The sequence below is a fragment of the Notothenia rossii genome (assembly GCF_949606895.1).
Source record: "Notothenia rossii genome assembly, chromosome: 6".
NCBI classification, from domain to species: Eukaryota; Metazoa; Chordata; class Actinopteri; order Perciformes; family Nototheniidae; genus Notothenia; species Notothenia rossii.
In genome coordinates this window covers 60,501,308-60,527,909 of record NC_136909.1, presented here as the reverse complement: position 1 = coordinate 60,527,909, position 26,602 = coordinate 60,501,308, and the positions used below count along the sequence as shown (strand labels likewise).

At 43.2% G+C, this 26,602-nt stretch overlaps 1 protein-coding gene across 4 annotated transcripts in view; it reads right to left on the bottom strand.

Moving 5' to 3' along the window:
• Nucleotides 1-26,602, bottom strand: part of blnk (B cell linker) — a 71,293-nt gene that overhangs the window by 29,217 nt on the left and 15,474 nt on the right. Inside the window, exons 3-5 of one of the 4 annotated variants that reach the window (XM_079686887.1) lie at nt 4,639-4,685; nt 1,839-1,916; nt 1,265-1,311 (exon numbers count right to left, since the gene is read on the bottom strand). In XM_079686887.1, coding sequence (XP_079543013.1) covers nt 1,265-1,311; nt 1,839-1,916; nt 4,639-4,685 — 172 coding nt within the window. Of the gene's footprint in view, nt 1-1,264; nt 1,312-1,838; nt 1,917-2,401; nt 2,542-4,638; nt 4,686-26,602 lie in introns of those variants that run through there. The other 3 variants (XM_079686888.1, XM_079686889.1, XM_079686890.1) reach the window with 3 other exon arrangements.

Here is a 26,602-nt window from a genome sequence, read left to right as displayed (position 1 = left end):
CTTTCCTGTAGTGTGTTCTTTAGGTTTTTGTGCAAGTAAATGGTTTGCAAAGGCTAAAATCCCAAATGACTTGAAATGTTTATATACAGTTGAAAAAAAATTGTATAATAACACAACAAAGGTGTAATTGTTGTCAGAAATGTGCTGAAATGTTACATACCATATGCATTAATTGCGAATTAGCAAATTATGGTATGCTGAACTAAGCTGCAATCTTGATAAATTACCACGAGTTACCAATTTATCATCAAGTCAATAATGGTGCGAAGCCTGTGAGCTAGTGCAGGCAGTCAACTCGAGCACCAATCCCTGTGTTCACTCTAGAGTGAGTTTCTCTCCCACCGTTCAAGAACACAAAGCAGTCCAATTGAGGTGTTTCAGGCGGGGGGGCCTGAAACACCTCAATTGGAATGCTTTGTTTTCTTCCCTAACATAGTGACATCCCTATGGGGCTAAGGGGTGGGACAATTCTAAGCGGTTGACCAATCACAGCAGATTCGGCCAGCTAACCAATCAGAGCAGACTGGGCTCTGGTTTCAGACAGAGGGTGAAAAGAGGTGCTGCAGCACAGGCAGTATGAGAAAAATAAAGAGCTTTTTGAACATTAAAGCATGGAGACATGTCACGGTAAAGCATAAAATACAAATATTAACCTGAAAATGATCATAACAATTACACCTTTCAAGTGGCCTGTGTTCATCGTCCATAACATACGCCTGCCCATACCATAACCCCACCACCACCATGGGCCACTCGATTCACAACATTACCCTAACCCTAACCCTAACCCTAACCCTCACACCAGATACTGACTGGTTTTCTGACCCCCCCAGACCCCCCCAATAAACCAAAACTGCACGCTTCAGAGTGGCCTTTTATTGTGGCCAGCCTAAGGCACACCTGTGCAATAATCATGCTGTCTAATCAGCATCTTGATATGCCACACCTGTGAGGTGGGATGGATTTTCTCGGCAAAGGAGAAGTGCTCACTATCACAGATTTATTCAGATTTGTGAACAATATTTGAGAGAAATGTTTTTTTTGTGTATATAGAAAATGTTTTAGATCTTTGAGTTCATCTCATGAAAAATGGGAGCAAAAACAAAAGTGTTGCGTTTGTATTTTTGTTCAGTGTATATTTTGAACTAGCGAAACGAAGGTTTCTTTTTTAGTGTCATAGGAGTTTTAAATACCAGTTTTTTCCATCTCATGTTTCAATATTCCAGTTGCATCAGTGATGTGAAGTGAATGGCTCAGTTCTTACCTCTGTAATCCCTCGCAGGTACTTTTGGAACCGGTTTACTTTTCAATCTGCCACACAAAGAGATGTTGAGGCAATGAATGGCTAAATAAGGGATTTGACACAATATGAATTGTGATCTAAATGAGTAGAGTGGAATGGTTGGCGTAATGATACTTTATCTTGCTGTATGGGACATTTCATTTGCATACATAACACCTGTGCTGTAAAACTGTGAAATGTCTATATTTACATAAAAGCAGTTAGCAGACTGCTGGGCATATTTACCAGACGAGGATGAATGGCTTCTGTAATGCATGTATTTTATTTCCTGATGTGCCTTAAAGGGACTCATTTCAGGAAAGGAAATTGAAACAGCCATCTGCTGTAGTTATTTTTAGTTTTTCTCTTATTCCACTGCTTGTGAAAGGGGAATTGACATTCTCTAATAATGCATGTATTCACCACAGGGACATTTTAGATAAACAGCCAAACATATATTCATGTAAAGTGAAACTGATATATTTGGATTGTTTTTTCCAAGTGTTATAGAAATATGCAGTACTAATAAAAAGATTAGGAGATTTTAGAGACTCACCTTCTTAGTTTGTTCAGTAAGCTGCCATCATTTTTCTTGATGTCTTGAACAATCTTCTGAAGCTGCCTGGAAAAACACCTAATTTGGCTTTATTATTCAGAAACACATCTTTATAAAATGAGTTTTGCGTTATTGTGAGCCAAACAAGTGATCGACATGAAGTCAATGATCTTTTCAGCTTTAAAGGGTATTTAAGAAGAAGATTGCAGTATTCACGTCAATTAGTCACACATCATTCTTTCTTTAATTCTTTTGAATTCTCCTCTTTATCTCTTTTCATACATAATTTAGGATTTATGTAATGGTAAAAGCACCCTTTTTTTATTCAAAAAGAGTACTTTGAACATTGAGATTGTTTGTTTTTGTTACTTTCAGTAAAAAGTTAGCAAATGTCACAATACTTTTTTTCTGGCACTAAACTGCAAACACATACAAAAAAGTATTTTACATTTTTTGTCAATAGTGCAAAAATATATACACAGTTCAATAGAATAAAACAGCAGCAAAAAGTGATTTTGTGTCATCAACCACCTCAACATATAAAATAATATTAAACCTCTTACCGAATCTTTGCTGTAGCTGGAGCAGCGAGTTTACCTAACGTATCCATATTCATGTTTAACATTTTCGGCCCTCTACTTCTCAAACATTGTGTGCTGCAAGACTGTCCGCAGAAATGTAAATGAATTCAGTATTTGGCTACAAGTCACGTCTTTGTCATAGAGGGGAGGGTGTTACTCTTTACAGCCTCTGCAGGAAAAGTCACTTCTCTTCCCCCCCCCCCCCCCCCCCCACACACACAACTTCTTTTAGTGACTTGTGCATCAGTCTCAAGACGCAGATGAGCACTGAGAATAAGCTACATTTGACAGAGTTTTTGGTTCGATTCCAAAGGTCTTTGGTTAACTCAAGCTTACGAGATGTTCATCTATTTTTATTAAACAATACTTCAATACACACCCCACTGGTGAATTTTCTTAAGCTTTCTGTGTCCTAATAAAGGCAGTTGCTAACAAGTGGCTAATTGAGACATGAAAATGATGTAGTTTGTTTATAGCATTACTTTAGCTTTTCACCGTGTTTTAATTTACTATCATTTCATCATCTCTAAGGAACAGTTGACACGTTTTGAAAGTCTACTGACAAGTCATTACTGAGGAAATTGTTTGACAGTTTTGTCACACATACTGTATTTTAAGCAACACACGTTGGGGGTGAAGTGTAAGTTCAAGTATGGTGCCATGGAAAGTTCAATTTTGCAAAAATGAGTATATGGCTTTCCTGTTAGACTGGCACAATGTTCCACAGTGTGTGTGGTCAGCATATCATACAGTCTATGGTGGTCACCATGGAGCTGTTTTTGCTAATTACATGTCTGTTCTTCCTGTGATTACAGTCAACTACAGCACAGGAGGAAAAAACACAGGCTGTTTGTGGTCAAAAATGTGCATACAGAATTACAGTTTTGGATTATTAAGGAAACGGCTGTTCATGATTCATAGTAAGAATAATCTTTAGACAGCCTTTAGTCACCATTTGGCCCGGAGATTAATGTGAAACCATGGACACTCACATGATTATGAAACATTTAAATTCCTAAAGTTTTTTCCTATTTATTCATAAAATAGATCTGCTCTGTATATTCTTGTTACGTCAAAGACAAAGTGGAAACAGTTTGGTTTATTACTGGCTCTGTGAGATATTAAAAAAAGTTGTGTTATAGTGACTGTATATAATGAATATTAAGAGTAAGTTATGAGGCTCTGATATATGAAGCAATGACTCACAAATTAAAAATAAATGTTTCTACATTGTGTGGGAGGACCAGAGAGAACTCTCAGTATTTTATTAGCTCTAACATGTTATTTCCTGGTTCAACAAGGGATGAACAACCATATCAAAACAGGAAGTCATAGAGAAATGAGGACAAACATTATTCAGTGAAAATGTGTCGTACCTGTGCAGTGTATAAATCATATTACATTTCCCCTGCTTGTTCCATATTAGGCCTAAAAGTTAATTAAACTCATTAATTAAACGTATTTATTTATAGCTAAAAAATAAAAATAAATATGTGTCCCAAATAACATAATTCACATAAAAATGAAAAATATAATGAAATGGACTTCACTTACTTCATTTTTAATTGGTAAATATCAAGAATAAGTTAACGTTCAAAGTGTAAATAGAAAATAGTTATTTCATTTTTGTAATAGTTTTATAAATTTGTTAAGAATTCTAAATATTAAATAAAAAAAGTAGATATAAGTTGGTAAAACATATATCAAGTTTTACTGACCTATTTCAGTTAATAACTAATATTAACAGATATGGTTTTTTTAAAGACACGCAAAGACACGTCAGGGATACATAAAGAGGAACAACATACGGAGAAATGTGCAGGTGCAGCCAGGCAGACAACACACACATCCAGCTGTGTGTACACAAGTCCAGACAAACTATGCATATGTGCGCACACACACACACACACACACACACACACACACACACACACACACACACACACACACACACACACACACACACACACACACACACACACACACACACACACACACACACACACACACACACACACACACACACACACACACACACACACACACACACACACACATTTTACCTCTGAGATAATTTAAATCTCTAATTTTCAAGCTTTGTATTTTATCAGGCACATAATAAAAGCTGATATGAACAGGAGGAGGGGGGGGTAGGTGAGAATAAAAGAAGGTGTGATTGAAGTGTGTGATGACGGCGATGACATCAATGTGTTACTTACGGTTGGTAGACAAGACTAAACTTGTTCATGTCACTGTCAGACAGGCTCTGTGGAAGCATGGCAGAAATCAATTTAAACACATGGTGGCAAATTTGGAGAAAATGTGAGAACTTGCTGTGATTTCTTACAGGCAGGGTGACGATACAAACTTGTCATCCTCCTTAAATACATGCATTTCAGCTTCTGTGAAGGCACAATTATAGTCATGCATCACCTCAGAGCCGACAGGAGATGGCAGCACCTCACTAAGGGCCGCTCCATCAGCTATCCATCACTTTGTTTTCTAAGGAAACCTCTGTAATTTTGAAACTGAACCAGTAAGGAAGGGAAGTCCCTTGTACGTACAGCATTGTATCAGCAGGGTCAGATATGGTTACAAAAATGGCATCAATGCATGACAGCTACAGACACTTGTCAGATTCTGCAGCTATGGGGAAGTTGTCGCTTGTTCAAGGTTCTTTATTTAGTCATACGAACATAGCTACAGTTTAGTTCTGCCGATGAAAATCTTGTGTCACAGGCTTCTCCAACAGAGCAACACAAAACACAGATAAACAGAAAAAATATAGTGAAAGTAAATAGTAAATAGTAAATACAAAAAGAAAAATAGTTTTAAAAAAGTGAAATTGTGAAATAGTGCAATAAGAGTGATATGCAAGTTATTGAAATAGCATATATAGGTAAATAGATACATCATTTAAAAATAATAATGTATATTACATTTGATATTACATTACATTTAGCTACTTTTATCCGAAGCAACTTACAGATACTTCACTACCATAGATGTGCCTTCTAAAGCAATTTAGGGCAAGATATATTTCCCGGGGACACTTAAACTTGCTGGGGATCAAACCAATGACCCCCTGATTGGTAGATCAACGCAATAACCCCCCTAAGCCATAGCCGCCAAAAGACCACATAATTCTCAAGGATGGGAGATCCTGTTAAAAATAATTGTATTGATGTAGCCTACTTTGTGTTGCTTTTTTTTCTTTTTATATATATATTTTGGGCAAGAGAGCGCCTTTATTAAAAATACAGTGATAAAAAAGGGGGAGATAGAGGGGATAACATTGCCTGAATCTTTCCCGTGTTGGGCCACTTTATCATAGAGACAGATTTTAAAGGGGGAGATAGGGAGGATGACATTGCCCTCTGGTCGGAATCGATCATGAGCCGCCTACTGGACCTTATTTAGCTCCTTTACGCAATAATGTAACTATGATATATTCAAAATACACACTGGTATTTCAAAAACCAACATGAGATAAACGATTATAAAGTAAAATCTCCAAAAGACGAAGCAAATATGAAAAATATGTGTTCTCATTCGTAACACTCCGTTCGATGTCTCACTATGGGATGCGCCTCATCGCGGAGCAAACAGAAGCATCAATCTCATTACGCCAATCCTGATTGGCTGGTGATCTTGACGTCAGCGTCAGGGAATCTACCCCCTATAAGTAGCTTGCGCTACGCCGCATGCATCATTCAAACACCTCTTCTCGCTTCAGAGCACATCTCTATTGGTAGCCGGGCTAGCTCACACAGTCCACAGACGGAACCAAGCTATCCAAGCTAACTTCGGTCGACGGGCGCTCGCCGGCTACTTCTATATATACTTCTGCAAGAAGACTGTTAATACGAACACACCAGTTAGTGTTGCAATCTACCTCGACGTTTATTTCTTCGGAATTAAAGGTAAGGTTTTGATTTTTCAAGCTGGTAACACACCTGTTACTAGCTTGCCTTTCCTCACTACCGACACCAAGGTAGCGGGGACGGTTTTTTATTTTTCTCTCTCACACCAGAGGAGGGGAAGATAAAAAGGGTATTAACACACCAGTTAATATTCTTTGAGAATAAAATTCTACACCGTCGTTTTTTCTCCGGATTAACGACAGGTGGGGAAGGATTTTTTCTCAGCAACGTACCTGTTACGAGTGGGTCCTCTCCACGCCGTCACCACGGCGAACGAGATGGACGCTTCTCTCCCTCACATCAGAGGAGTCAGGGACTCGGAGGCTCGGCTCTGCGGCTGCGGGTTGAAGATATCAGGCACAGACTCACACCAGGTCTGCTCGTCCTGCCTTGGGCTGGAACACGCCCAGGAGGCTATCGACAACCCCGGCTCGTGCGGGCATTGTGCCCGCTTCACCATCAAGAGCCTCCGCCGACGGCTAGCACGCCAAGCTAGCTTGTCGGGACAGGACCCCCTCATGTCCACTGTTTCGCCGGCCAGCAATCAAGACATGGGGGCGTCCGCCGCGGAGATTGAGCCCCGCGCTGTGTCAGGCTGGGGCTCAATAACAGCGGCAGCTGCTGAACCGGAGCCCCGCGCCGTGTCAGGCTGGGACCCGGTGGCGGCAACAGCCGCGAGAGCGGAGCCCCGCGTTGTGTCAAGCTGGACCTCCCAACTGGACCTCACCATGGTCTCGCCCGCGGATGATGTCCTGGAGTTGGACTACATGGAGGACGAAGAGGATACCTCTGAATTCCTCCTGTCCGACTCGGATGAGCAAGACGATGATGTCTTCGTGTCATCAGCTCAGGCTGCAAAGCCGGGAGCGATGGCTGCTCTCCCGGGCGATAGCGCACCAGCTTCGCCCTGTCTGAGCATGGACCTGCAGGCCGTGTGTCAACGTGCCGCTTCCAGGCTGGACATCCCATGGCCTGAAATGGCCAAGGAGACCTCCAGGTCTCGCTACGAGGGGAAGACTTTGCCCGACGCAGCGAGGACAAAGAGGCAGCTCCTTCCAGTCTTCCCGGAGATGCTGGATGAGGTGTCGGTCTCGTGGAGAGACCGCCCCTTCAGTAATAAGGCCCCAATCCAGGGTGCCTCCTCCCTGGACTGTGACGGTATGGAGAGGCTCGGCCTGCTCCGCATGCCGCCCATGGAACCGCTGGTGGCAGCCCACCTCCAACCGAGGCTGGCTCTGACACCAAGCAGGAACCCCGCGCTACCGGTGAAGGCAGACCGGTTCCAGTCAGCGATGACAGAACGGGCCTATAAATCCGCAGCGTTGTCCGCCAGGGCAATCAATGTCTCCTCACTGCTGACCGCCTACCAGGCGGAGCTCTGCGAGGACCTATCGAGCAAACTTGGGCCGGCCGTATGGGACGAGATCGCAGCAATCACGGACATTTGCCTCCGTGTGCAGCGCTGTGCAGTCCAGGCCACGGGCAAAGTCATGGGCATAATGGTGGTACAGGAGACAGCCAGGTGGCTCAACCTGACCAACCTCCCAGACCGGGAAAAGGAGGATGTTCTTGACATGCCTATCGTTCCCGAGGGTTTTTTCGGCTCCGCTTTAGTCTCGATGCAGCGGAGATGTGAGTCGAAAAAGAAGGAAGACGAGGCCCTGCACCTCTGTCTCCCCCGAAGGGTCCAGCCGCTACCTGCAACGGTCTCGCGGCAGTCCTTCGCCCAAATTGCCTCACGTTCTGCCCGGTTCAAGGTACCGAGGCAGCAGAGGCCACAGCCCGCCCCGAGTCCCCAACCCAGGCAGGAGACGAGGACGAGCTGGCCGATGAAATCTCCGGTTTCGGCAGCTGCTGTTCAGGCACAGCCGACTCAGATTTTCGGTCACCAGTCGAGGAAGAAGAAGCGGGCGGCCTGACAGCCTCCTCTCCTCGGTGACAGAGCTGGAAGTTCCCTGTTCCCCAGCTCCAGATGTGTTTTCGGGGTGCCACCAGGCCTCCATCTTCCCGCCGCCTCGAGTGATGCCGCAACGCCATCCTCGAGTTCGCGCCAGAAGGGAAACAGACTTAATACCAGAGACAGCGAGTTCTGCTATCTGCCTAAGTCACAAAAACACATGTCACAATTGTTGTTGTTTTCAAATAAACAATTTTTCACTGTCGCATCCAGGCTTCAAGCCGAGGGCGCAGTCCAAAAAAATGAAAAGAAAGACAATAAAAACAATAAACAGTCTGTCGCCTGTCCCTCTTTTGAGAGCAGCTACGGCCTCTCTCAAAAGGCGGATAATAGACGGGTCTGTGAAGGCACCACCCTCATGCACATGCGCAGTGACGACTGGGGTTATAGAGCAGCTACCGTCACGCGCATGCGCAGTGCCGGCTGGGGTTGTGAAGGCACCACCGTCACGCGCATCCGCAGTCTCGGTGGGGATTGTCGAAATGGGGTACCATCGTGTTCAGACACTAGAGGGCCCCATAACACAACAAATAGAGACTCAGAGGGTAAGAGACGTGACATCTCCGCTGGCTCTAAGGAGCAAACAGTGGGAGATGCTCACAGCGTCTGCTTGGGTTTTCAAGACAGTAACACGGGGCTACAGACTCCAATTCGCTGTCACCCCCCCTCGCTTCTCGGGCGTTCTGTATTCACAAGCCCGAGGAGAGTCAGCCCATATTCTGGAGAGAGAGATTCTCTCAATTCTAGAAAAGAAGGCTATATCTATAATACCCGCCGAGCAGAGTCAGAGCGGCTTTTATTCCAAGTATGTCCTCGTTCCCAAACGGGGAGGGAACGGAATTCGGCCAATACTAGATTTGAGGGCTCTGAACAAATATCTAAAAAGATACAAATTCAGAATGCTCACTCACACATCTCTGCTGCGTCTCGTGTGACAAAACGACTGGTTTACATCAGTCGACCTGAAAGATGCGTATTTCCACATCCCAGTATATTACCCACACAGGAAATATCTGAGGTTCGCATTTCAGGGGATCTGTTACGAATACAGAGTACTTCCCTTCGGTCTGTCTCTCAGTCCAAGAGTGTTTGTACGATGTACGGAAGCCGCGATAGCCCCGTTAAGACAACAGGGTATTCGCCTGGCAACCTACCTAGACGACTGGCTGCTTCTCGCACAGTCGGAGCAGGAGGCTATTACGCAGACAAATGTCCTCGTAAAGCACCTGCTCAACCTGGGTTTCATAATAAACACAGAAAAGAGCATGTTGTGCCCGGCACAGACTGTACTCTTCCTGGGTTTACACCTGAACTCGGTGCCTTTTACAGCCCGCCTGTCAGCGGAAAGAGTGAAAGCTTTCAGAGCTTGCCTCGCTCATTTCCAGCGTTGCAAACATGTTCTTTTCAGATCATGCCTGCGGTTACTGGGGCTCATGGCGTCAGCCATCGTGGCCGTATGACTGGGACGGTTACACATGAGGGAGTTTCAGCGCTGGGTAGCCACTCTAAAACTAAACCCCGCGGAGAGTGATGGTTACTGTGAAATGCGTAATGGCACTGCACCACTGGCTGCACCCGACTTTTCTGGTACGGGGCGTGCCTATGGGTGCTGTCCTTTCACGGAAGGTGGTCACCACAGACGCATGTCTGACAGGCTGGGGAGGTATTTACGAAGGTCGTCCGGTGAGGGGTCTCTGGAGCAGAGACCTCCAGCGGTCGCACATAAATTACCTGGAGCTTTTAGCGGTGTCCCTCACCCTAAATTGCTTTCTGCCTTTTCTCAGAGGACACCATGTCCTCGTGAGGACGGACAATACGACCACAATATTGTATATAAACCGACAAGGGGGTTTGCGCTCTCTCCAGTTACATATGCTGGCACGCAAACTTATCTTGTAGAGCTGCGGTCGTCTCCTCTCTCTGAGAGCGACGCACGTACCGGGTGTGATGAACCTCGGGGCAGACCTGCTGTCCAGAGGTGTACCACTGTATGCAGACTGGACTCTACATCCAATGGTTGTGAGCCAGCTGTGGGTGCGTTACGGCCGAGCCGCGGTAGATCTGTTCGCATCAAAAGAAAATGCTCACTGTCAGCTTTTCTTTTCAATGTGCGATCAAAACGCACCATTAGGCGTGGACGCGCTCGCGCACATTTGGCCTCCGGTCCTCCTGTATGCGTTTCCACCCCTGGCGCTGATACCCCCAACTCTGGCCAGAGTGAGGGAACGGCGACACACAATGATCCTGATAGCTCCGCACTGGCCTGCAATGTACTGGCTGGCGGAGATATATCAGCTGCTGTGCGGTCAGCCGCGGTCTGCTGTGATTGTCCCCCCCGCCTGAGATACTGTCTCAGGCGGGGGGGACAATCTTTCACCCACACTCGGAGCGCATGGCCCTATGGGCCTGGCCCGTGAATGGTATAATCTGAATGCAGTGGGTCTCCCGCAGAAGGTGATAAACACTATTCAGAGTGCGAGAGCTTCCTCCACTAGGTGTCTTTATGACTGTAAGTGGAGGCTGTTTGAGGACTGGTGCCTTCAAAAAGCGCACACCTCTTTTCAATGTCCTGTGGGAGTGATTTTATCATTTCTACAGGACCTAATTGATAAACACAGAGCTTTCTCCACGATCAAAGTCTACCTGGCTGCTATTGCTGCATGCCATGTGGGTTTTGAAGGTAAGACGGCCGGCCAACATCCTCTGGTCTGCCATTTTATGAAGGGAGCTCGCAGGCTTCTTCCTGTTTCCAGGTCACTGGTGCCCTTATGGGACTTGACAGTGGTTTTAGATGGGCTCACTCGAGCCCCATTTGAACCCCTGGAAGAAGCTGACATGAAGCACCTGTCACTCAAGACAGTGCTGTTACTGGCCCTGGCATCCGCCAAGCGAGTCAGTGACATTCATGCGCTATCTGTACATCCTTCATGCACTCAGTTCGCCCGAGGGTTAACGAGAGTGTTGCTGAAGCCCAACCCTGCCTTTATACCTAAGGTGGTTCGTTCATGTACCCCCATTGACATTGAGGCATTTCCTCCGCCGCTGTGTCCCTCCGGGGAACAGCAGCCGAATTTGCTGTGTCCAGTCCGTGCTTTACGCACTTATATGGACAGATCAAAAGAGTTTCGTCATAATGACCAACTCTTTGTATCCTGGGCTAACCCTCAGAAGGGCAAGCCTGTTACTAAGCAACGGCTCTCTCACTGGATTGTGGAGGCAATTGCTTTGGCTTACACGAGTCAGGGTCTGCAGGCACCTTTGGGTTTGCGTGCTCATTCGACTCGTGGTCTGGCTACATCCTGGGCTTTGTTCAGGGGTGTTTCCATTCAAGACATTTGTGCAGCAGCGAGCTGTTCCTCGCCGCTCACTTTTGTCCGCTTTTACAGATTAGACGTCTCTGCTCCCAGTGTGGCCCATGCAGTGCTGGGCCCCCTGCTGAGTTAGAGCTCTAACTGTTAAATTCTGGTTGGGTTTGGTGATTTTCGAGATAAGCTCGTCTGGCAATACGGGAGCTACAATATCCCATAGTGAAACATCGAACGGAGTGTTACGAATGAGAACTATAGGTTACTTACGTAACCCCAGTTCTCAGAGTAACATGAAGTGAGATGTCTCACCAGACGGCCCTCCTTGCTATGGTGAAGCAAGAAGAGGTGCTTATTTTGAATGATGCATGCGGCGTAGCGCAAGCTACTTATAGGGGGTAGATTCCCTGACGCTGACGTCAAGATCACCAGGAGCTTCTGTTTGCTCCGCGATGAGGTGCATCCCATAGTGAGACATCTCACTTCATGTTACTCTGAGAACTGGGGTTACGTAAGTAACCTATAGTTATATCTCTCACAGGCTCCGCCCTCTACTGGACTCTATGGGTACTACCCCTTGATCATATAATGCAAGCATTCATCCACTGAGACTTCTATAAACGTAGCCGGCCCCGGTGCGCATAAAAGGAGGTTTCGTCTCCTGACTGTCATCCTTTTCTCTCCAGCAAAATTAAACAAAAAACATGACATTTCAACATATTTTTTTATTTTTTTAAGTAGAACAGAACAAGTTCTAATTATTTGATTGAACAATTATTTGTTTCATTGAAGAACAAAAACAGGAATGTTGAGTTAAATATTACTCATCTGTGCATGTGATGGAGGAATGCACAGTGCCTGTAGGGGGTGTGGTCTCAATAGCCATGCAGTAAGCAGTGTGTTACAGTATGGCATGGATATTCAAGTGTACTTGAATGGCATCTGTTTGTTTTAGTCAAGATTATGCTAAAATATGCTTTCCCCAACTATATTTAAGTTCCCTATGAAGGCATAATATTTCTGTTTAGTTCTGAATAATGTATATTCTAATTCCTTCTGTAATATGGAGTTAAATTCTACTTTTAGTTTGTTTAGTTCCAAAGGGTAGCGTGGTCAGGCTGGGAAGAGTGTACATTTTCCAGATTTTTTATTTCCAGCTCCAATTCCTTAAGCCGTTGAACCGATTTCCTTTTCAGATATGAACAGTGTTGAATGAGTCAACCTCTAATGGCTGCCTTAAATGCATCCCACTCCACGGCTGTGAGCCTTCATTATTCAGCCAATAATCCATTATTTCGTTTTTTATAAATTCCAGGGACTGTCCATCTCGGAGTAGGGATGTATTAAATCTCCACCTAGTGGGTGGGGTTCTTGGCCTTTGGCCTAAACGAAACACTATCCCGACCGAAGCATGATCTGATATTAAGATGTTACCTATGGATGTTTGTTTTGTAATAGAAAAAACCCCGCCTAATATTGTATACGAGTTTCCGAATTGTCTTATAGTATTGCTGACGTCTATAAAGAAACCTGGCAAGTCCGCTGTTGGGGCATATATATTCATAAAAGTACATCTAATACCATATATTTCAGTATCAATAGCTATCCATCTCCCCTCTTCATCTGATTTAGTATTTACATTTTGAGATTCTTTTATATCAAAATGGCAACACCCCTCTGGCTAGACTGCAGTGGTTCCCAACCTTTGTTCCCAAGAGGCCCCCCAAATGACTCCTGTTGGAAGTTGCGCCCCCCCCCCCACACACACACACAAGGGGGGGGGGGGGGGGGGGCGCAACAGCGGTAATTAAAGTTTAAAAGTCTCAAAAATGCTACAACTACTGTCACAAACTGGATGAATGTGAAGCATTTTGTTAAAGGAGGATGAAATCGTAATTAAGGAGCACTATTGGAGTGACTTTGATGGTTATTGGACTCAGGATTAATTCATTTGGATTCCCACTGTATGAAGAAATTAAAGGAGGCCGCAAGTGGAAACAATTCATAAAGGGATTAAACTGTTTAAAACACATGCTCAAAGTAAGCCGGATTTTGCCGATGTGTTTATGTGGATTAAAAAGTCCCCCCAGGTTGGGAACCACTGGGCTAGAGGATCCAGCACTATAAAAAACCTGTCCTACCCAGTCCCTCTGAAACAACAAAGAGTCTTTTTTCTCCAGGTGGGTCTCCTGCAAGAAAGTCAGATCCGTTTTTTGTGTTTTAAATACAGTAAAATCTTCTTCCTTTTAGTGGCTAGGTTTGCACCCTTAACATTTAATGATGTCAATCTACCAGATCACCCACTATCCATTTCCAGATGTAGATACCAAGATTATTTGAAAAACTGCAACCAGAGCACACGTTAAGAGCTCCAGCCATACTGAAACATTCCCCTGTAAGACGACAGACTTAACATAAAACACAACACTGACTTAACATAAAACACAAAACAAATGACACAGAAAAACTACGACTATGAGCCAAAGCAGAACATGTGGCTCTCCTCCTTTAACTAAACTTCTATATTGCATCCTGTGAAAAGGATCCCTGAATGCCCCACCCTCAAAGCCTGTTATTTAAATGTATTATCCATAAATAAAATCGCCCGTCTCTTCAACCACTACTAAATATTAGTGTGTCTTCCAGGGAGAAAAAAGAAAATAAGAAGCTATGAAAAATAACCCAATAGATAGGCATGCTGTAGTATTAATTAGTAAATTATAACTCAAAATGTATAAAACAAGATACAGTACATATACCAGACCCACATAGACTGGGGCACATTCACGTAGGTGTGCTGTGCATGTACACACAAACACACCCATGCAGTGGTAACATCGTAATGATAAATAGATAAATAAAGTAAATCTAACTGCATACCGACCCAAAGCCTGTATGTAGGCGCAGCCACATCCATGGGGAGTATTAAACTCCAACATTTCCCCGAGACAATATCTAAATGAAACCCCTTCAGAGACAGAAGGATTACAACAACCAGGCTCGATCTATGTAATATTTAAACATAATCTGGAACCGGTGCTCTTACTGTGAATAGCAAGCAGCGCAGCAACATGTGTCTCCACCAACCTGTCGTTCATTTAGAGTCCGAAACGGGTCAGTTCAATAACCGTGGTATTCAGTCCAGTGTTCCAAGGAAACCTGCCGCTGCGTCCGGCGAGGTGAAGATATGGGATCGGTTGTTTACAGTAGTCTAAAGGCCCTGACACACCAGGCCGAAATCGGCCGTTTTCGTTAGTCGGACGACAAAGCGTGCCTTGTCGCCCAAACTCAATTTGGTGTGCCCCGCACCGTCGGCCGTGACACGCCTTATTTAGCCTTTCATGGCCGACGCACGGCCGATTCAACATGTTGAATCGGCCGTGCGTCGGCCACAGGCAGTCGGACAAAGAAATCACTCTGATTGGCTGTTCAGCTAGCGAATCAGTGCATGAGAAGCGAAACGGTTGCTTGAGAATGTCTTCCACAAGCAACACTCCAATGGCTGATAGCTCCAGTACCGCACGAAACATGCTTTCGATGGACGAGAGTGAAAATGGAAAGAACACGCTATTTGTTGTTTGTTTAGATCACGCAGTCTGTTCTTCTTCTCTGTCTTCCGATTGTTGCCTCTTTTGAATGACGAATACACACTACCGCCGCCTGCTGGTAAGGAGAGTTATTGCCACTCACGCATGCGCAGTTTGTACGTGCTCGGCTGAAGTCTTTGCTGTGTTTTCCAGTGTCTCTGGTGACTGCCTAGTGTGTCAGAGCCTTAAGAGTTGCTTGATACAACATAGAGTACGGTATCTTGCGTTCTTGGAACTGCTTCTTCACCATATCAAACTTCCTACGCTGCTGAAGCACCTCCTGAGAAAACTTCTGGAAGAAGGAGATTATGTTGCCCTGCCATTCGACTCTCCTCTTTTCGCGGGCGGCCCGGAGAACGGCTTCTCTGGCGCTGAATCTCAGTAAGCGGACCAAAATGTGTCGGCTGTGCCCATCATCCTTATTTGGTCCGACGCAATGTGCTCGCTCCAGTTCGAATCCCATATCCACTTCCAGGTCCAGCTTTTCAGCAAATATGCTAAGCACAAAACCATGTAGGTCCTCTTTCTCAGCATTTTCTGGTATGCCCGTTATACAAATGTTATTCCGCCTCCCTGCATCTTCTAAGTAGGCCTATGTCACTTTATCTTGGAGCTTTTTCACGTGTGCTGCGGTGGAATCTATGCTAGCACCTCGGCTGTTGCTAACGTCCCCGAGGACCGTCTAGGTTAGAAATCCTGGCTTCAGCCTCCGACATCCTTCCTCCAAGCTTCTCCAACGTGCTCTTCCAGGCCCATTTTTACACTGCTCACATCTGCTGCAATTCCTCTCAGGAGGCTGTTGATGCTTGCAAGTTCAGATTTTGATTCGTCAGCACGTGTTGCCTGTTCTCTGCCTTGAGCTTCCATCTCTGTCGGGCTCTTCTTCAGATTCCTTGTTGTTCGAGGTAGATTTTGCTTCGGTTCCTGCAACATCCCGGCTTATACTACTATCTGAGACTATTTTAGTAGAGTTTGGTCCAGTTTTATAACTGTGGCACGGGGACAGAGTAGCTCAGCGGAGCAGAGCAAAGGGCCAAGCTGCCATGACAACACATCCTCACTCCCAGGTCGGCCTATGTTGACGTTATGTCAAGGTCCCCTGTGTCGGCTTTTTCCAACGCAAGGGGGGGTCCCCTGTGTCGGCTTTTTCCAACACAAGGGGGGTGGCCCTTAGCGTACATTTTCAACTTTCCGGAATGTCCATAGGCTTCTATATATATAGCTCCATAAACGTATGTTGTAGACGACTTGAGATCGCGAGCGAATGCTACCCGCAGATCCATAGCAAATGTTTAGCAACGGTGCAAAGCTGATAGAAAGGGACACCTGGTGGAGGAGACACACACAGACAAACTAATAAGGCTTTATTTAAACATTAAAGAATACTTTAGGTTAAGGTCTTATTTTGAATAAGAAAAAAGCTTTGGGGGTATAAATATTAAGCCTGACAAAGTACTAATATATTGCTTTCCTGCAATGTTAACTACTGCATGTTTAAGCACTTATTTTTACAGATATTATACATATGTATTATACTCTTATAATATGTATGTAGATAGTAAGAAATGTGCAGAATGTGACAGTTTAATGGTGGAGGTATACACACATATTGATAGATGTCTTGCAATGCACTGTTGAGGAACTTGCGACCCAAGTTTTTCATCTCCGACCTTGTCAGGTATTGAACACAGAATTATTAAATATAAAACACAGAATTTGTGTGATTATACTAAATGATTTACAAATAAACACCACTGCATATTTACAACTGTTACACATGCTGATGTAACACAAAATGTTTCCAACTTGGGATCAATAAGGTATATCTTATCTTAAGATGATCGATGGCTACTGCCATATTTGCAAAATGTGCCTCTGAACCTTGACAAGTGCATGTTTCAGGCTTATCAATTAACAACAGGATGGGTCATAGCAGTGGCGGTTCTAAGGGGTGGCACGAGGTGGCAGCTGCCACCTCAAAAAAAAGCCTTGCTACCCCAGCTGCCACCCCAGTTGACAGCTTTGTTTTGAAAGAAAAGTTGTGGCTCATCGGACATTTATGAGAGAAAATCTCTAATGTCCGAGTGCAAGTGAATGGAGCACAAGACGCGAGCCTTGTAACCCCTCTCCCGGCCCTGGCGCGAGTCTGGAAATATGATTGTTTGGCGGCTAATTAATTTGAACGGGGGGACAGCGCAAAACGAGAAGCATTTTGGATCCAAGTAGACGGAAGGAATGAGGTATTTGCGGTCTACAATGACAGAGAAGAGCCTGTCAAGTAGTGATGGCGAGATTAAGCCTTATGAAGCTTTGAAGCTTTCCAGCCAATTGGTTCGCAAAAGGGCTCATCTCATGAGGCTTCATCATGGGCTTCATTTGAACACAAACCCCCTGTTGGTCAAAGTGTGTAAAACAGGGAGATTGGACATTTCAACAGTGTGCTCAATCTCATACCGAGTTCCCAATGAGTAAAGCCTTAGAATAACTCTAAACAACGAACATTAAATTATATTTTCATGTTAACAATATTGTTTTTATTCCAGTTGAATGATTGTGATTGAAAAGCCTAAGGAGGCTGGTAAACTTTGCAAAAGAGGGATTTGTATTCCTTAATAATATTCACACACTTAAACATGTTGTAGCCTGAGAAAGGCTAAACCATATCAAAGAATACATTTATTAACTACATTATTTCATTTAGCTGCAGCTTTTATAAACAACAAAAAAGACGCATTGTTCAGTTGTTGAACCAGGGACCCTACGGTCGTGAGTCAACTGCTTTCCAGCAGAGCCACAGCACACGCACTGAATCTGCCTGAAAACACTGCACCATATTTATTCCTGTATTTATTCATTTATGTATTGATGTTTTTATTCCTACATTTATTTATGCTTGTATCTATTTATACTTATGACATGTTCCAACCTCTATATAAGTGAGGGTCTGAGCTCTCTTAATTCCATCGTGTAACCGAGCCCGGGTACAGGAGGGGTAATATGGTTCATATTATACATCCATGGGTATTATGAGCGTTGTGGTTCAACTGTTCAACCGATCTGAATCGCTTCCTGAAGCAGTCACGTGGTATCGACAGGCAGCAAGGCTTCGTTTGTCATCGATGACGTCACTTGCCCAAAACGATACAAGCCTCGATACATGCTTCACAAAAAGCTTTGGGGATTACTCGACACACGCTCAAAAGCCTCGGCGCAATACGTAACATCACTACTGTCAAGTTTGGCTGTAAGGCAAGGCAAGTTTATTTATATAGCACTTTTCTGTACGCGACAATTCAAAGTGCTTTACAAAACAAATTAAAATACTTTTTAGGAATACATGCAGTAAAAACACATATATAGTGGCATTTTACAACAGGCATTACAAAGCAAAGATAATAAAATATTAAAAATAAACACCACAGCTATCAATACATGTTTAAAAGGCATACTGTTGTGGGAATATGAGCAGCTCAATTAAAAGCAGCCAAAGAGATATGTTTTTAGTCTCGATTTAAAAATAGTAAGCGTTTCTGCGGACGTGCATGACACAGGCAGTTTGTTCCAGATTGTCGGGGCATAATAGCTAAATGCTGCCTCTCCATGTTTTGTTTTTACTCTCGGAACCGATAGCAGACCCGTCCCAGAAAACCTGAGGCACCTTGATGGCTCGTAATTATGTAGGAGTTCACCAACATACCTTGGTCCTAAACCATGTAATGATTTAAAAACTACTAATAGTATTTTAAAATCAATTATTTGGCCGACTGGAAGCCAGTGTAAAGAGTTCAGAACCGGACTGATGTGATCCACTCTTTTAGTGTTAGTGAGGACACGTGCAGCAGCGTTCTGAATCAGCTGCAGCTTTCTGATGGATTTTTTTGTCAGCCCTGTGAATACACTATTGCAGTAGTTGAGTCTACTGAAAATAAAAGCATGGACAAGCTTTTCTAAGTCCTATTGTGACATTATTTTTTTAATCCTCGATATGTTTTTCAGGCTGTACTCAGCATTGAATCAAAACGCACTAAAGCTTTGGATCCTAATAAGTTTGTGAGGCGTTTTGCTGAACAAGATGGTAATCGCCACATTCAGCTGTTATAGGCATGCCAACTTGATGCTCTGCTCACGGATGGTTCGATGAGCATAATAAACTGTTAAGATGATCACCTTACGTGTGTAAATATATATTTTTTTTTGTGGGGGTCTGCCCCCAAAAATCGTTTTAAGTCCAGAGAAAGTCAAATAAGAAGGTGTGTAAAACTACACTGCCCAGCCAAAAAAAAGTAACCACTTTGATTTAACTAGGCCAGTAGGCAAGGACTTTCCACTGGATAATAACTGCAGCGATGTAATGTATATGTTTTAGCTGATTACACATTTTTTAACCCTAACTGATGTAGTTAGTCACTTCTTTACTGTTTGTTCTTTCTGATGTAATGTCAAGAGGCGCTTTCACACCGCAGTACTTTTCCCACAAAGGTTCATGAGAACTTAGCTGATGAACTTAGTACAGATCGCGTTCACACCGGAATAAGTCCCTGGGGGTGGATTAGGCAAATGAAGCCGCTGACGTCACTTCTTCTTCTGCTTTGGGTTTACTGGCAGGCCGCAAACAACTTCACGGCGTATACTGCCGCCCAAAATCCCCGGCCGGAAGTCCCCGGGGTTGGGGACTGGCTTCAGTAGAAGCTGCTGGGAAGCCTTCCGAGTAAATCGCCAGAACGCCTACACCTCCTCATCTCCACCGCTCCCATGTTTTATTTTGTGTTGCCATAAGTTAGTCTCTCTGCGTTTCTGCGCTGGGCTAATGCTAATAATGCTAATGCGAGGATAATAAAATGGTGGCTTCACAACACTTTTTTTGAGTTTTACGGGGCGTGGTTTGTAATCCGCCCAACCAATCAGAAATATAGCTATTTTCTCACAAGAGAGCCGCATGAGAGTCCCTGCTCTCTAGCAGGGACGGAAAAGGGGGTAAAAAGGTTCTCATGAACTCATTTTAGTTCCGGCTCTTTTTAGTGTGAACGCGACATTTCGGAACTATATCGGAACTAAAGTGGGAAAAGTACTGCGGTGTGAACGAGGCTAAGGTTGTAACTGTTTGCAATGAAGTCGTTGGGCGCTGAACTGTTCCTTTGATTATTTTGATATATGATATATGATAGTAATTACTTGTCTTTCAAATTTGAGGGAGGGTGAGCAAGCATCTTGAGGAACATTCATCATTAACTCCTTCAAAAAATATAGTTTATTTAATAATAACACTAAATATGTGAATCATAACAGTGATTGACAGCTGATAGGAATAATATGATTGTTAATAGTATCATATTCATTCAGACAAACATCGATGAGACAGTTAATTAATGTACTTATTGCAGCAGTCTGCATAGATTTGGTACCCCTGCTGGTCTAAGAGTGAGACAAACTCATTCAGTTATTGTTCATTTAAAATTCATTAAATTAAGTCTGCCACCTTATATATCTATATTTTAGGCTTTACTGATGTGCCACAATAATGTCACCAAATGTTATTGAGTTAAAATAAATATTGTGGCTTTCCAAGTTAACATTAATTGATATGACTGCGATTAAATCAGCATATACTTCTGCCAGGGGATGCCACCCCTAAAATTCTCCTGCCACCCTCTTGCCACCCCATGAATATCTTTCTAGATCCGCCCCTGGGTCACAGACATAAGACCAGCTGTTAAATAAAGCTCTTCTGATCTTGGCTGGCATGTGGGTATATATTAATGCTGCCCATTATGGGCACAAGCAATTTTGACCCATTTATTAATTATATGTTTTAAATGTGAGTGTTTGCTATCCACTAAACCTCCAGGGATGTACACAGTTTAATAGTGGCATCTTCTTATTATGGGAAATATGAAAATGTCTTTTAAAACTACAACTCCCAGCAGAGACGTGCCATAGAACATGTTGCGAAACACACAATAGCCAGCATGTGTAGTTCTGGGGACGGGGTTGGGGACGGGGTGGACCCGTTCAAATCCAGTTTTGGACAGTCTGCCGTGGTTCCATCCCCTTTCAAAGTGTTGTTCGACGCTCGGCGTAACCCTCGGCGCACACTCAAACATCCAATCAGAGAGCTTGAGGACTATCACAGGGTTTGTCAAGCAAAGCGGAGAGAATACTTACTTCCGGGTGTACAATTCTCTAAAGCTAAAGAGCTGCTCCGACCCTCGGTCCTGACGGACTCCAACTTTTGTTTATTAATCAAACAAATAAATAAACACAAGGATAATTATGTGTTATTGTTGAGTAAATAACAGTGTGTGGTTTAGAAAATAATACAAAATTAGAAGGAGAACATGATGAAACAATACAGATTTCAGTATTCTGAGCCCCTACTCTCCCCATAACCGACGGCAACAAAAGTCCTACATCATTCAATTAAAATAAAGAAGTAAAAACAATAAGTGTGGCTTGATATTGAGTAAGAAAAAGGTTGATAAACGCTGTGAGAATGGATCTGCGGGTAGCATTTGCTCGCTATCTCAAGTCGTCTACAACATACGTTTAGGGAGCTAGAAGCCTATGGACATCCTGGAAAGTTGAAAATGTACGCTAAGTGCCGCCCCCCTTGTGTTGACAAAGCCGACAGAGGGGACCTTGACATAACGTCAACATAGGCCGACCTGGGAGTGAGGATGTGTTGGCCATGATGGTCACTCTCTTCACCGGAAGTCATCATCAAGCATTTATAAAGTTTATCCGGCTGCCCTTAGCCATTGGGATTGTTTGTGCCGTTTAATGTCTGCCTTGCAGTAAGGCAATTGTGATTTGCAAATTAAAGGAAATGATTACCATAAAATATGCAACAAAATCCCGCTAAATTATGTATCCCCCTCGTCATTCATAATTCATCGCTCCAGCTCGTTACTTGCTCTGTGTCTTTTCTGCTTTATATTTGTCATAATGTTAGATCCATGACAACAAAAGTAGTGACATTTGGATATTTTGTGTTGAAGTGTGTAAGGTGTCAAATGAACAAATAGAGAAAGGCTTGTGATGAAAAGCTCATGTTTGAGGTATGAGCCTAATATGGGTAGTTGAATCAGATATGAATAATGTACCGACGGAAGGGTCTCCGGTGAAACAAATGTAATGTTGTTCTGTTAAGATGCCGACAGCGGATTATATAATAGTTTTGCAAAGCTGTGTATGCTCACATACCTTGGTGGGTGAATATGGGAAGTTGCGTATAACTAAAGGATGTATGACCTCCAGGAATAAGCCCATGCTATGGTAAAAGCCCTTTAAACAGAGCTTGTGATTAAATCATTTGTAAATCAGAGTGAGATCACTTGATATGACTTAACCGCCTTCAAAGTACTGAACCTTGGCCTCACAGAAACACTCTTGATCATCCCACTCACTAACATGAGAATATCGGTATAAAATCAGACTTAGCCTTTTGACACCGAATATAATATCAAAAAGTCAGTCCTAGTGGATACTCAGACACTGCTCCTACGCTGAATTATTTATAGGACTCTCTGTGCTGGTTAAAATGAGACACAACAGCTCTACTAGCTGCAGCCTGTCCTCAGTATGATGGACCAGGGAGCCAGGCACAGAGCAGCATTTAATGACACATTTTCATTATTTACATGCAGTCTGATTAGAATGACATATGATGAAACTACCATGTCCATGGTTCAATCTTTTTAAAGCTGGAGTTCAAGCATGCAAGGATGTTTTGTGTGAATATAAGTAGTGTGTATGGGTTCCAAATTGTTATCTGAGATTATTTAAAAGAAGGCTTTATAGAGTGGCGCAGGAACCAGTCCCAAAACCCAGAACTGAGTAAGCATTTTACAACATAAGGCCGTTCCCTTGTTTCGAAATTAGTTTTTTTTAATGTAGTTTTGTTTAATGTAGTTTTGTTTAGACAACTGAAATAAGGTTTGTTGGAAACACAAGGGTTAGGCTTATTATGCTCATTTTCAGGTTTAATTTTTGTATTTTTTGCCTCTACTGTGACATGTTTACATGGTTCTTCATGTGTCTATACTCTAACAATGCTAAAAAGCAAATCCTATCCAAACTATAAAGTAGATACATCGTGCAATGGTATCAACACATATGTTAGATCTGAACAACACAACTGTAAAACTTAGTGACGCCTGTTAGGAAAATATCACTCGGCACCGGCTTGATCTTCAATACCAGGATACATGTAATTATTATACTTGCAAGAATGGAAGTAGTCATCACACACAGAGCTGCATGGGACCAACTAGTTCCCAGAATAGTGTCCTTGACATGCACAATCACAATCACAATCACAGTCACAAGATGCAGAATACCGGTTCAAAGCAGTATTCAATGTTTAGTTCAGATTAGCTTAGCCCCACGTAAGCAATAAACATGACAGTCATATGTCTACACCCATAGAGGCTGAATCATCATGTTAATCGTTGTCACATAGCTATCATATGCCTAAAACAGTGTGTCCTGACGCTCTTCTGGGTAATCATACATCCTGTTACGTACACAGATACGTAGGGCCTTTGTTATCATGTGCTACTAAGATATTAGGAGTACATTCAGTATTTTCCCAACAACGCCAAATCAGGCAAGGGCTGTAAAGTCGACTTTCATCGTAATTTAACCTAAGCATCTGTAAAGTTTTGTGACTGAATCTTGCACGGTTACGATGCTTCCAAGGTGACAAAAAAGGTCCATACTGTCACAGAGATAAGACAGAAGTGACTGACAGACCCAACATTGCCTATAATAGAGTTATTCTACTATGGCTAGAAATACATTTGGGGTGGACAGAGATTGTTCTTTTGTCTGAATTGTTGCAACCTTTTTAGGATACTAGAATCATGAACAAATTATACATGTAAATTATACATAGTAAGGCAAAGCAAGGCAAAGCAAGGCAAGGCAAGGCAAGGCAAGGCAAGGCAAGGCAAGGCAAGGCAAGGCAAGGCAAGGCAAGGCAAGGCAAGGCAAGGCAAGGCAAGGCAAGGCAAGGCAAGGCAAGGCAAGGCAAGGCAAGGCAAGGCAAGGCAAGTTTATTTATATGGCACCTTTCAACACAAGGCAATTCAAAGTGCTTTACAAAAAATGAAAGACATTAAGAAAATGGCATTTCAAATCAGTCATTAAAAAGAAAAGATTATAAAAGAAACATTAAAAGAAAAAATACATGGATAAAAGTTACAGTGCAGTTTAAGATGTGAATATTTCAATTAAAAGCAGCGGCAAAAAGAAAAGTCTTCAGCCTGGATTTAAAAGTAGTCAGAGTCAGTGGCGTTTTCTCCTGGAGGCCAAGGGAAGCCAGGCTTCCCCTGTTTTTTCGGATTGTAGTTATAATTTTAATAAATAAATAAAAACACTTCGTTTAGTTTCGGAAATTCTTTGTTGTGTGTTGCTGCCGGCCCGTCTCTCCCCCATTCTCATTGAGTATTTTACAAAGAGTGAAACAGCGCCCCTCTAGATGTTATGGTGAAACAGTAGATTGCACTCTCTGTTGCGAGAGGAGGCCAGCCGAAATTTGCTTCCTTTGGTGAAAAAAAATGGAGGGATTGACCAATCAGATGAGGCTCATCTCATTCCCCTGCCAACCTGTGATTGGTCAGGTCCATGCCAAGGGAAGCCAGAGGCGGCTGGCTTCCCTTGCCTCGCAATCCAATCAAATCGCATCAATTTAGTGGTGCAGTGACGCGTCCCAAAAAGCGGAAGTAAGCTGCGCTCGGTTTCCCTCGACAAAATAGCAATGGGATTTCTCCATAGGATTTTGGAAAATAGCTCGAAAAAAGGTCAGTGGAAAACGAACCTGTTAGGTAAATGCACGTTTTGTTCAGTCGGATAATATCCACATGTCTATCCTACTTTTATAATTTTCGAATCATAAATCTAATCGATAGAAGATAGATAACGTCACTGCACCACTCTCACCGCCGTTAGAAAGTAGCAAGCAACTGAAGCAAGTGCAATTATGGAGGGTGGAGATTCGGAGTATTTAATCGAAAATAATTGTACTAAACTTCCGCTGCAGCAGCAACAACAAATACAATCTGATGACAGGCCAATGCCCAAACTGGAGCTGTGTACAGCGAGGAACAAAAGAGCGAACCGGACGTAAAACGTTAAAGGTCTCCTGATTTAGTTTGTGAATGAATGCTTATTAGAGTTTCGGCTGGAGAGTGCGTGCGGACCTGTCGGTCAGATAACAGGCGTGTGTAAGTCCTGCATCTGTATGATACAAATGTGTGTAAAATGATACCGGGCGCTGTAATCACTCATCTGGTTACGTTATTACATTGACCACCCCCCCCCCCCCCCCCCCAAAAGAAAGGACGTATTATTGGCTTCCCCTAATTTTTTCGCCACGCTACTGGTCAGAGTTGCAGCGGACCTGCAGGTTTCTGGGAGTTTGTTCCAGATATTTGGAGCATAATAACTGAATGCTGCTTTACCATGTTTAGTTTTGACTCTGGGGACAGAAAGCTGACCAGTCCCTGAGAGTTCTGGATGGTTCATAATTTAGCAGGAGGTCAGAAATGTATTTTGGGCTAAACCATTCAGTGCTTTATAAACCAGCAGCAGTATTTTGAAATCTATTCTTTGACACACAGGAAGCCAGTGTAAAGACTTCAGAACAGGAGTCATGTGATCCACTTTCTTAGTGTTAGTGAGGACTCGAGCAGCGTCGTTCTGAATCAGCTGCAGCTTTCTAATATATTTTTTAGTGAGACCTGTGAAGACACCAATGCAGTAGTCCAGTCTACTGATGATAAAAGCATGGACAAGTTTTTCCAAATCCTGCTGTGACATTAGTCTTTTAATCCTAGATATATTCTTTAGGTGATAGTAGGCTGATTTAGTAACTGTTTTAATGTGACTGTTGAAACTCAGGTCAGAGTCCATGACTACACCTGGATTTCTGGCTTTATCTGTTGTTTTGAACATTGCAGGCTGAAGCTCAGCGCTAACTTTTATACGTTCTGCCTTGGCTCCAAAAACCATTACCTCAGTTTTATCTTTGTTTAATTGGAGAAAGCTCTGACACATCCAGTCATTGATTTGTTCAATGCACTTAGTCAGTGTTTTAACTGGAGAATAATCTCCTGGTGAAATTGTTACGTAAATGTGTGTCTCATCCGCATAGCTATGGTAACTTATTTTGTTGTTTTTCATTATCTGAGCCAGTGGTAGCAAGTAGATGTTAAAGAGAAGAGGCCCCAAGATGGAGCCTTGAGGTACCCTACATGTCATATTTGTCAACTCAGATGTGTATTTACCAATAGAAACAAAGTTTTTTCTGTCCTTTAAGTAGGATTCAAACCAATTTAGAACTGTTGCAGAAAGTCCCACCCAGTTTTCTAGTTGGTCTAGTAATATGTTGTGGTCAACAGTGTCAAACGCAG